Source organism: Lycorma delicatula, chromosome 2 (genome assembly GCF_047948215.1).
Source record: "Lycorma delicatula isolate Av1 chromosome 2, ASM4794821v1, whole genome shotgun sequence".
Taxonomy (NCBI): Eukaryota; Metazoa; Arthropoda; class Insecta; order Hemiptera; family Fulgoridae; genus Lycorma; species Lycorma delicatula.
In genome coordinates this window covers 198,356,751-198,369,990 of record NC_134456.1, presented here as the reverse complement: position 1 = coordinate 198,369,990, position 13,240 = coordinate 198,356,751, and the positions used below count along the sequence as shown (strand labels likewise).

General features: G+C 30.4%; 1 protein-coding gene across 7 annotated transcripts in view; it reads left to right on the top strand.

Annotated features, from left to right (window-relative positions):
* LOC142319564 (uncharacterized) overlaps window positions 1-13,240 on the top strand; it is an 87,447-nt gene that overhangs the window by 42,984 nt on the left and 31,223 nt on the right. For all 7 annotated transcript variants that reach the window (XM_075356986.1, XM_075356984.1, XM_075356983.1 and 4 more), the window contains one exon: window positions 4,337-4,632. In XM_075356986.1, the coding sequence (XP_075213101.1) occupies window positions 4,337-4,632 (296 nt within the window). The remainder of the gene's footprint in view (window positions 1-4,336; window positions 4,633-13,240) is intronic.

Genomic DNA, 13,240 nt, shown 5'->3' with positions numbered 1-13,240 from the left:
TAATGCTCTGATAGGACAAAGAGTTTGGTGGATTATATCATATTGCCCTTAACTTACTGCAGACTTGGGTTAGAGAATAAAACATTTGTATCAAGTTATCACAAGTTTTTCTTTTAACATTATCTTTTTCCCATTTTACTCAGAAAGAAAGAAAGAAAAAAAAATATATATTTTTTTAAATTTTAATGTTATTTTGAAATTCCTAGAATTATCTTTGGTGATTGAGAATTTGTATTCCAGCATGCCCTTTGTTGGATTAAACTTTTTTGAATGTTTACTGATATTTCTAATTAGTGGATAGTATTTTTATTTGTCTATAGATATGTCAGTTCTTTACTTCATTTTGTTGTTATATCATCGCCCCTTAAATTATACTACACAGCTCACCATAATTTAAAAATATGTTAATTTACACATTGTTTTATAAACTAACTTATTGAACCCATTCTTGTTTTTAGAAAATCCTTAATTTTTTAAATTCAGTGTTTCTTTATTGAGTTCAAGAAAATATTCAAATATTTGCAAATGAGTGTACTTATTGTGCAACTCTTAATATGATGCTTTTGGATAATGTTAACAGCACTTTCAAAATACAATCGGAAAATATAAAATCCTTTTTTGTAGCTAAACGGTTAAAAATAATTTTTTTGTATAATATCTTCGGTGACAAATAAAATTGTTTATTCATTCATTCAGTTGGTTAAATGGTAAATTCCATATTATATATTTTTATTAATTTTGTTGTCTGTGCCAAATTTTTGTTTCCTATTGAACCTGTTAAAAATATCTGCAGAAATTAGGAAGTCCAGATATTCTTTTTCACCCTTGTTTTGGATTGCACACACACTCTTAATGAAGAGGCCTAATTCCCTCTTTGTTTGTTTCCTCTTTCCCATTCTTTCCAACATTTTTCCTTCTACTGTGCATTTGTAATTATGGCTTTTGAGTTGTCTTGATTAACTTCATGTAAGCTACAAATTCTCTATAATGTGTTTCTTAGTAATCCTGGTCTTTATAGTGATGTTATCATTTATGTTTATCTTCCTCAATGTTTTGCTGATTTATCTATTTGAAGATCACTTTGTAGAATTCATTGGCAACTGTTTTAAATTTTCTGGGTTTGACTTCACAATTCAGTTTGAAGTCAGAAAGGAATAATACCACCTTCTATTTCCTGCACAAGAAGCAGTATATTCTGTAACTCACTATAGGATACTTCTTGCTTATAGACTTATAAGCAAACTTTTAATTAACTTTTCATGTTTTTCCTCATTGTCGATACTTTTGCAACAAGTAAAGATTTGTTATTTTCATTAAATCAATCCATTACTTAAATAGATGAATTGAACGATGTGGAATGTTTAAATATAAACTTAGTGGTCCTCCTAGAATAAAATTAATGTTCTTATTGATTACTGAAATAATAATCCATTTCTCTTTGACGTGGATTAACAAACAACCATTTAATGATGTTCAAAAGGAAAGCCAAAATTCTTTTATTGTTCGAATTACTTCAGAGCCAAATTCCAGTTTTATTTTAATTGGATTATAAAATTTATGGTTCTGTTTACCCTTTTTCCAAAAGCTTTTATAATTTATGTTTATGCGGATTATTATGCATCTTTTTTCATCCCCATGGGCGAGTACAGAAAACTCTTTTCAACAGAATTAAACTGAGAATCATCTCTGAATTTAACTGAGAGGATCATCAATGCTTAAGTTTCAGGTTTTTGCTCTTTTAGTTTCAACATCTCATTTAAATCTGTTTTTAATTTAACCATCTTGAAAATATTTAATAAAATAATTGTATTACTTACTTTTCATGAGGAGATCCTATTGGAGAAAATAAAATTTCAACATTGTGGCCATAAAAAAGGGAGAATTAATTATGTATGTTTCATTGATGATGCTGTTCCTATTTAAATATATTTTTTGCTTTATCTTTCTTTTCACCCCTACTTAATTTAAGTTTTTTTGGGATTGTTAATCTAAATATATCATTGTTGACATTCCCTTTGGAAGAACTATTTCAGATTTCAACTTTGATCCTTTCAGGAAGTACGAGAATTATGGTGAGGGTGTCGGTTAGGACCTAATGTTACATTGTTTGAACATTTTTTTCAACCCCGATTGAGATTAGTAAAAAGGTTTTGTAATGGTATCTTATTTCTTAGGATAAAAATAGCTGCTGGGTTTCATGTTTCTAGCACTTTAAGCCTTCATACATCTTTTCAGTCCCTATTTTATGTACTCTCTTAGGATTGTTCATCAAAAAAAATATTCCTTGTTTCCTACATAACCCTCTTGGGAATAACTATGTCAAATTTCAACTGTCTGTTTACTTGAGTGCTTGCAAAATTAGAGATGAGTGGTCACACAAGGCTTTTCTGTAATCATTTGCACCTGTTTTCATGTCTTAGGGCCAAATGAAGAAATCATTTTTTATAGCATGGTAACTTACTTACTAAAATACATGTACTTGTCCAACTTCAAGTATCCTGCTCTTCAGGTCTCAATACTACTGGTACTATCAGTTCTGTTTTATGTATCTTCTTAGGGTTTTTTTATAAAAATAACTTTTAGTTTTTCTAACCACTACTCCACTTGAAATAACTAACCCAAATTTTCTCTTTATAATTCTCTGGCAAATAACAAAATTAATAAGTGAAAAATAATATATAAAGCAAATGTAAATATATAATATATAAAGTTTACATATCTATCTATCTATAACTATATATACATAAAGTGAAATATAAGTATGTATACATTTATATTTTTTTTGTTGAAAATTCAGATAATCAACATATTGACCACTGTGCTAATTAAATTCAGAAAATAACAACTTGACCACCAAAACATAGTAACAGAAAAACCTAAAAAGAAATAATAAGAAAATTATTATCAATAGGTATTCTAAAGAGTAGTGAGCTTTTTGCACATGAGATAGTGTTAGTGTCACAAATCTCAGGGTATGTGAATCACAGTGGGTCAGGCTGAACTTTGTTTGAAAGCTGGCATTTGAAGTTAGTAGATTTGCAAAAAGTGTTTGAGTTCTTTCATTCAGATGTAATGTATTGCGCCGTGAAGGAGACTGAATTTTCCGGAAACTGAACTACATTTTACAATTTTATTTTGATAAAGGCGCAAATGCTATACAGGCTTGTGAAGAAATTTGTGCTATTTATGTGAGCAAGATACATTATCAAAAGCAACAGCCAAAAGATGGTTCTGTTGCTTTTGTTCTGGAAATTTTGATGTCCAAGCTGCTCCTTGCAGTGGGCGACCAATCACAGAAAATTGAATGGTATTTGCAAAAATCGGACCATGTAAGCAATCATGATATTGCCAATGACCTAAAGATCCATCACCAAATAGTGTTAAACCATTTGGAGAAAGCTGGCTGCAAGAAGCTCTACATTTGGGTGCACATGATCTGACTCAGAAAAATTTACTCAATCAAATTACTATCTGCAAATCTCTTCTGAAACTTATGAGGCCATTCATTAGTTGAGGACACATTATAAATTTATTTTTTAATTTTCAGTTTTTAAAGTGCGACATTGTTCATTTACTAAAACAATTTACTTGTTTACTCTGTTAAGCATAATATTAACTGTGTTTCTACTACCATGTGATGTCAAAGTAATGTCCTCATAAAATGCCAAATCTCTTCATCATTTAATCATTACATTTAATAAATAATATTAAATCAGAAGATTTGTTTTTAAATTAACCAATAAATATAATTACACATGTATTGTTTATTTAATGGCTGTTGTCACCCTATGAGCTTATTTATTTCAGCTTACTATTATTACCTGTAATATTAGAGTTATCTGGACATTCATTATTCTACTATTTTCATCACATGTAATTAAAAACCTTTATTTGGAACTATAAAATCATCAATTTTTGAACAAACCACAAAGAATAGTATGCCATCATCTATCATTTGAAAAAACAGCTTATATAACCTCTAATTAAGACTAATTTTATTGACATTATGAGATTACCATTTACTAACAAAAGTAATTGTACATTTTGTGGATTTTCTTAGAGCATAACTAAATAATGGAAACACTACTTGTTAAAATAGTGAAAATAAATTAATTCTTTTAATCAGAATGGTTAATATCTGTTTCCGAAGTTGTGTGTTTGCTAATAGTACAACCATATGTGCACATCAGTAGATAGGTGTCAGTTGATTAAGATTTATTTAATTCTTCATTTGTGTATTTTGAAATTGCATACATATGCAATCTACTACATAGTAGATGTGTTTATTTATTTAATATTGCTGAATTTTTTTTTAATGTTGATTATTTTTTTTCAGGAGGCTGCAGCACCACTTGTTGTGCCAGATCAATCAGTTGGAGGGTCGCTTGATGGCCAGATGGGTCATCAAATAGAAAATATGCATCAATTGGCTCCACCAGAGAGCATGCAGATTCAGCAACATAAACCTGTTGGTCCAATGAATCCGGTACAAGAAGATCCTGGAAAATTATTTGTACCTGCTGTTGAAATAAATGGGAATAGAATGAGCAATGAGAATAATTTAATTGAACCACATGTGATGCAAGATATGAATGGAGCTGTTGAAGAAATGGAGGATCCTCAACAAAGACAGTAAGCATGATGTAACATGTGAAATAAAATTACCTCTTTATTTAGTTGGATTGTTTATGAAATTTTCTTTTCTCTACTTCTTTTTACATTTCTTAATTCTGGCAGAGCTTCTCTGTTTGTACTACATTCTCAGATTTTGCAGATTGATTAGAATATCTGCAATGGATGAAGTACTGTCTTATCTGCGCAACATTTAAAAAAACCTCTGTTTTGTCATGCCTCCATCTTCTTGGACGAAAAGATAGCGCTTTAAAGATATACAATGATTAATATAATAAAAATGTTTTTGTTAATTTATTAAACCAAAATTGTATGTTGATGATTTATAATTGAATGATGAACATTTTATTATTTTTTGGTTCTATTATTGTAAAACAATTCCTGTCCTGCATCGGGGAACACATCCACCTTGTGACGATCTTGGTCACCACATCATTCCCTCTGTTCCTAGCCCTCATGGGCTTTACTGAAGGTCATCTTTTAGACCCTCTAAACCTGATTACACATCACAGTCACCAGTTTTGTTTCTGTCAAGCAGACACTTGTCATATGCCACTAACTTTGTATGGCTTTTTCCAACCGTAACACCTATCGTAACGTATAGTTCTCTACTATCAAATTAACTGATTCACGGAATTCCAATCCCCATGCCTTACTTTTAACACCAAAACTCTTTTCATATCTAACTTCAGTTAGACTATGCACTCTTTTAAGGAACAAAAATACTATTCTCATACAAACAAAACAAGTGTTGATCGCAGCAATGACAATCTTGTCCTATAATTCAATTTACTCAAAGTCCTCTTGATTTACTTAAAAATCAAGAAAAAAATTCACAAATTTGTTAACCTTTTAATGAAAACACCCTAACTCTCTCTCTTTTTCTGGTTTTGGAAGGGAGGTCATTGCCATCCTTCCACACCATAGCTCCAGTACAGAGTTCTCCACACTTCCATTCTCATCCTAATAGCAAATATCTCAGCTAACCGGGGCTCAATGTCAAAATACCTAACTTAGTGAAGTAAGTACTCAGGCAGTTCCCTAGCCACCCAGGTTGCTATTGTATCTATACATCAGACCCACTTATCCATCCTTCGCATGGCTAAGAATCACAGGAAGCCAGAAACTAATGTTCCATTTCCTTTTAATTTTCCAATTAACTGGCAGATCAAAACCAGAATTGATCCTTACAAGCTTTCATAACTACTTTGGTAAGTTCAGCTTTGTGCCTGGGACAGACATATAAGACATCACAATGACGTCCCTACATGCTGGACACAAGCCTGAATTAATCAAACCAAATTTTGCCAACCTATTTTGCAAAGCACCTTATCTAGAAAGAAGTTGTGTAATATATGCTGATTGAGGGAAATCCACGTGTAACAACCTGCATAATTCTCAGGAGAAATACCATGTGTGAAACGGCCATCAGAAAATTCAGTTCTCAGTTTATCTGCTCTCTGAACACTGAAGAAAGCATTGAATGCCTTTTTGGTAACCTATTGAAAATGCTATTGAATTGAAGATTCTCATCAAGGGTAACTCCTAGATGCTTCTGGAGCAGAATATCTAATTCGATGACCTGCCAATGAAATACAAGGTCATCATGTAACAACCATTCTGTCGTTGAGCAACATCATCATTGCTTTCCCTGGGCTAAACACCATCTTATGTTGCAGACTCCAGAACTGGAGTATCTTGCAAGCCTAGGCTGCCCTGAATTCAATCTTATTCCTTGAATCTCCTTTAATCAGCAAAAGCCTGTCATCTGTGTATGCTATGATGCAGCATTCACTGGGTAACCTCAACTGCATCAAAGAATCGAATTCAAAACAGTTATATATTTTATAAGTTATCTACTTCTATACACTATTCAACTTTAATGACTTGTTTTGAGTATGTATTAGAATAGGGCATTCTAACAGGTTGAATGTTTGCCAGTCTTATGATTAATTATTCGCAGATTTTAATAAAAATTGATCAACTATATATGGTATAGAATCAACAGGTATTATGAATTAATGATACAAAAAAAAATGGAAAATAGATTTTTCACAAAATTGTCCATTATACAGATACCTTTCTAAAGAATTAAAAGATTAAAAATTCAAAAAAACTTTTGTATTACATTTTTTTAATTTGCATAAAAATGATGCAACATAATTTCAGAACTACTTTTGTAATGTGAAACTCAGCTCAAAAATGAAGATATTACACAAAATATTTGTGAATGTTTTTAAAATATGTTTTTAAACATAATCATGTTACATTCGTGTAACTATCCTGGGATAGTGGGAACAGTAAACTTATGTATACTAATTAACTTTATAGTACTGCTACTAGTTGAGGGTTTGCTTGTGTGATTTGCTGCATTCAGTGTATACATATATATATATATATATATAAAACAAAATTACAAATATGATGCCTGTAGCATTGTATCATTTCTAATGCCAAATTTAACACTGATTGAAAAAAATTGCTATTGATGGCAATGTAAATACTATCATATCATACTATATTAGTTTCTATCGACAAAGTCAATGTAATTTAATTTTTTTTTTAATGCAACAAATTTAAAACGTGTTACCTGTTAAGGAAAATTAATTTATCTTATTGATTTATAAAAAGGGTTTGCATAGTAATATGTTTTCCATTTTTGGTTTTTAAATTTCATAAAGTTGGTTTCATTATTTGCTCCCTCAAGCTTCATGGTAGAGTGGTATCATTTTTGCCTCTTATCTGGAGATTCTGGAAGTTCGAGTCAGCATTGCAGTTCTCACAACTTCAGCCTGTTGTTACTATATAAATGAATTATTTTACTGAAATCTTCTTTCAAATAAAAAAAGCAATTTACAAGCAATTTCATTTAAAATTAGTTACTCTGTTAATTCTGTTGCATTCCATTATTTTCATGCAGAATGATTAAAGGAATTTTTATTAACTTTTTCAAAGAAATTTGTCATGAAGGTTTTAACTTGTTTAAATTCTTACCTGTGTAGTACGACAATGTTTCTTTTGAAGTAAAATTGTCAAAATTGTAATTAATTAATTTGACTATGAAATAATAAATAATTTAACTGAGGATATATAATTAGGTACATAATATTTATAAATTTTCCATCTAATATCTACTAATAATTAAACTAGAAGAAGGTAACAGTGAATGAAAAGTAGTCAAAACAAAGCAGTGACTTCTGTTGTTGCAATCATACAATTAATTGGTACAGCATTTGTAGTGAGAGAAAAATCAAAATAAGAATTTTGTTTGATTAGCATTTACATTTACTTTATTCAAAATTTAAAATTGTACAAATTAGTTTCAGTTTTTTCAAGATGTTTTACTATATTCTTTCTTACATTAATTTTAGATTTTAGTGCATGTTTTCCTGGATTGAAATACAGGCTTTCTGATAAACTATTTGTGGTAAACTGTTTCTGATGACTTTTGCTGTTGTTTAAAAATGCTTTATTGTTCATATTTTTTAACTTTTTTAAATGTTTTTAAACATGTAAGCTGATGATGTATCTTCCTCCTTTAAACAATGAATCTGGTTCCAAAAGTTAGTGTAATAACAACGTTATTGTAAAATCTCACATTAAATTTATGTTGATCTTTAATTTTGTATTAAATGAATCATCTTGTATAATAAAATATTTTTAATAGGTTTGCATTTAATTTTGTAAGTAATATTATTTCTTTATTTTCTTAGAGTTATGAATCTGTCTTGTCTGAAGGTAAAGTAGTAAAAAAGTATTATCTTGATTAATCCACAAGTAAGTTCTTTAATTGAATCTCTGAATATTAAAATGTAATTAAATTATTTATTTTATCTGTTTAAAAAATATTCTTATTACATTATTCATATTATTTCTTATTATCTTAGTATTTTCTGATTAAAATTATTATTTTTTAAACATTAATATTCTGATTAGCAGTTCTACTAAACTTTACGCTAATTTTATTTAAAATGGATTTTTTAACATTTTTATCTTTGCACACATCTATTATTATTGGTATTTTGCATATCTACATTGGACATTATTTTTCAAACTTATTCTTAATTATAATGATTCTTTAGTAAAATGTACTTAAAACAATGTTTTTTTTAAATTACAGCTAATAACATTGGAACACTTATAATGCTCATAATCAACATGTCAAAAAAAGAAGCTTTATATGGAGACTCACTGAAAAAAATACTTTTGTGTATAATTACTTTTTCTTTAAAAGAATATCTTACCCTGAATTGACTTAATTTAAGGAAATGAATGTTTCTCACCTAATAATCCAGTTTTCCTACCTTGTTTTCCAAAGGTGAATCCAAAACCTATTGATTTACACTGAGTTTTATAAACAAAAAAGGTTTAGTTAATCTGGAGTTTGTGTGTTCAGTTTGTATTTGGTAACCATCATAATATTTGGGAATAAGCTTTACACTTTACATAATGTTGTGAATGGGTATTGCTATATTCTTTTGTGCTGTATTTCAGGAAGTGCTCCTCCTCTTATTTATATGCAACTGAACTAGACTATCCCAAATGCGTGTGTGTTTTATTTATTTGTTTCTTGAGGATTCCTAGCCACATAAAATCCCAAACAATGAAAAGTCAACCTGGCCACTAAAAATGTTTCACGCATCCCAAAATTTGATTAGTCCAAAATCTATGTTTTATAAAAAATTGATTAATCGCAGTTAGGCAGAACAGGTGATTGAGTGTTGTTGACTATAGGTTGCCACACAAACTACCATTATAAGGAATTTATCTTTTTTTTTTAATTTTAGCATACTAGGTAAACCATGGATTTCTTATATTGCCTGGTGTTGCTCCACATGTTCTTGACAATTGTTTTGATCGTATTCTCTTTTATTGTGTCTGGCATTAAATGATACATTTTTTTTGTTATGAAAGAGTACAGGCATCAAGAGCTATGGTCATTAGCCTGATGGAATTGGTATCATATTTGAAGATGCATGTCTGACCAGGATGTGAACCTAAGATGTGTAGCCGAGTCACTGCTTACTCAACTATGGAGGTCGGCAAATGATCAAATTGATACTTGAGAAGTAGATGGTATTTTACCCAATAATGTAACAGTAGATAGACTTAAAAGATTTTTAAAATATATGGGATTGTCTTGTGACTATTTGAGTAATTTTGTCATGTGATTTATGTTTTTATTTTTAGTTCAGATTGGTGCCCAAATGATTTTAAATTTTGTTAAAACATGTCTATTTAATTCTCACTGGCTGCCTTTCCAGTCTCTAAATATTTAATATACACATATACATATAAACTTATAAATAACTAAACTATAATTTAAATAAATGAACTTTAAACATCTTGACAAAAATTCAAATTAGCATAGAATAACATTACCAAATATAACGTAAGTAGGATATAGAAAATTATTTTAATGGAGTAAAATATTCATGTGTAGAAAGAACAGATCATTAAAGGTTAAATTGAAAACCAGATTTAATGCTGACCTCTATGGCACTTGTGGTAGCATCTTGGCCTTTCATCCGGAGGTCCTGGGTTCGAATCCTGGTCAGGCATGGCATTTTTCATACGCTACAAAATTCCATTTCTATATCCCACACACAAACTTCAAGCTTGTGTGGCAATATAATCAAAAATAAAAAGAAGAGTATTGTAAACCTTTAAAAATAATATAATCTAGCACAGGATCTTACAAGTAATAAACAAATTGAAAACGTTAATATAATATAGATATTTTAGAAATAAATGATGATTTGGCTGGTGTTACAGCAGAAAAATATTATATTTAAAAATGATAAACTCATAAACCATCAATCTATATGAAAGGGTGGACTGTTTGATAAAGTTGGCAAAAGAAAATAATTACTTCAGCTTAAATAATGGAAAATTAGTAATTTTTAATCCTTGATAGAAAATATATATGAACATTTTACTGAGTATAAATTGTTTCTTTAAAAAAAAATTACAGATATCAAGAATATGATTTGTCACTGTAACTAGTAAGTAATTTTTTATTTTATCTAATACATCAGAGAATGTATTAGATAAAATAAAGAAGTGCTCTCAAAGGTGATCTCTCTCAAAGTGCTCTCTTTAATAACTGATTATATGATATATTACAAAAATATATTTAGTAAAGGATATCTCATGTAGGACAGCTTTTGAAGACTACAGTGCACTTTAAGGTAAAAGTTATGAAAACATAACCTGAGGTAATGTTAGTCTGAGGTAGCTTTCGCTCAAAATGAATCATCTTTAGAGACTGACTGCCACTGGAGTGAGTGGTATTGTGTTGTTGGGTGGTATTGAATATGGTTTTCTGGATTAGGCTTTGAAGGATAATTGTTGTTGGTGATGTGTTCAAAAGGTGTGTATATTTTAAATTTACCTTTCATTGTGTTTGCTCAATTTTAAATTTTTGAGTTACTCAAATATGTCTAGTATTCACCTTTTAGCATTTCTGCCTTAAGATTTTCATGTCTCAATGATATGTTGAATTTCATTTTTTAAATTTATTAATTCATTTCCAGTTTTTTTTTTTGTTCATATGATATTATAAGAAGTACGAAGGGTGCAAGTACTTGAACACAGTTCAGTTGAATATAAGAAGTAAAAATGTTTTTTGTAAAGGAAGGAGGATAATTTTTATCAACTTTCCTTGTAATTAATGAACACTGGATAAAAAAGTAACTATAAAAGTGATATAAAGAAGTATCCTACTAAAATAATTATTAATAATATAAAAAATTAAGTTAAAAACTAAAAAAGATAAAGAAAATTGCAATAAGAGAACACCTCCCCACAGTGTATTATATAAATAGTATGTTCAGTTATGATTCTCTTAAAATTACTAAAACTTTATGTGTAAAATAATGTGAATATTGTCAGTAACAATAATATAAATACAGGGTGTCCCATATAAAACGCAACCCAACCTTATATTGGTAGGTATTGAAATAATAAAATGGCATGTGTAAATGTAAATGTAATTTTTATTATTACCATCCATTACCTTACATTTAGAGTAAATGTTGGAAGTGGCCGCCATCTTCTTGAATACAAGCTCCAATTCATTTTACAGCGTTTCTTGCAACTTTTTTCAGTTTGTGGCTGGATATTTAATACAGCTTGTTCAATATTGACTTTCAATTGTTCAAGTGATCGTGGTTTGTTGCTGTAGGCTTTTTCTTTGAGGTAACCCCGTAGAAAAAAATCCACCGCAGTCAAATCTGGAGATCTTGGTGGCCACAAGCCTCGACCGATAACACGATTACCGAAGAATTCCTCAACGAAATCAGAAGTTGAACCTGTGTAATGCGATGTCGCACCGTCATGTTGTAGCCAGCAGTGTCTGTCTTCCTCTTCCAAGAGTGCGATGAACTGAAATAAAATAGCCTGATATCGTTCTGCATTAATGGTGTACTCGAAAAAAATAGGACCGATTATTTTCTTCCGCGATATCGCGCACCACACGTCCAACTTCTGCGGGTGTAATTGTTTTTCGTGATTAACGTGGGGATTTTCAGCACTCCAAATTCTACTGTTTTGGCTGTTTATGTAGCCATCCAAATGAAACCGTGCTTCATCTGTGAAAAATAACGAATCCATAACATTAATTCCCTCGTGCAGAAATCGACGGAACCATTGACAATATTGTAGCCGTTTTTCTTTGACGGGCTCAAGAAGTTGATGAACCGTTTGAATACGATAAGGTCGTAATTGTAATCGTTTGGTCGCCCGATGAACAGTTGATTTAGACAAATTAATTTCAGCAGACAAATGTCTGATTGATTTATTTGGCGAGGCGAGTAATCGGTCTTTGATTTCAGTGACTGTATCTGTATTCAACACCAACGCAGATCTTTTGTGTTCCTTGTTATTAACAGAACCGGTCTCTCTAAATTTTGCAACTAACCTTAATACTGATGTTTTGTTAGGAGCTGGTTTATCTGGGTACTTATGGCGAAACAAATCTTGCACTGCAACCACTGATTTCGTACTGAAGTACGACTGAACAATGAAAACACGTTCATCTAGTGAAAACACCATCTTGTCTCTAGCAATTCACTGAACGTTATGATTGCATTGTTGTTACTATCGGTAGTGTTCTACTGTGTCGCCGCGATATTCAGATGTTGGACGAGTCCATTTCAGTAACGAGTAGGGGTAAGCTTGACTTTTGAAATTTCATGGATGAGTGATTGATGGGTTGCATTTTAAATGGGACACCCTGTATAATGTGATGAGAGATCAGTAATATTAATAAACTTGTTTTTACTGATGCTTTAGTTCTTGCATTCATCATTTCTTGCTACTTTTGCCTTACGTTTAACTTCTATAAACAATATTTCTGAACTGGTAAGAAATTTAATGATAAATTATGACTAGTATTAGCAGCCACAGTATTATTAGTGCTTGTGCTCTAATTTGTTTTAACTGATATTTGTTGATTGATTCTCATCTATTATCGAGGTTTCTGCTAATACATTTTTTAGCATATGTCTGAAGTTGTAGAAACAAAATAAATGGTGAAAAAGGTCTTCAATTATTAGATTTCATTAACTGTGCTTAAGTAAGTACAGCTGATCTTTTATACGGATTT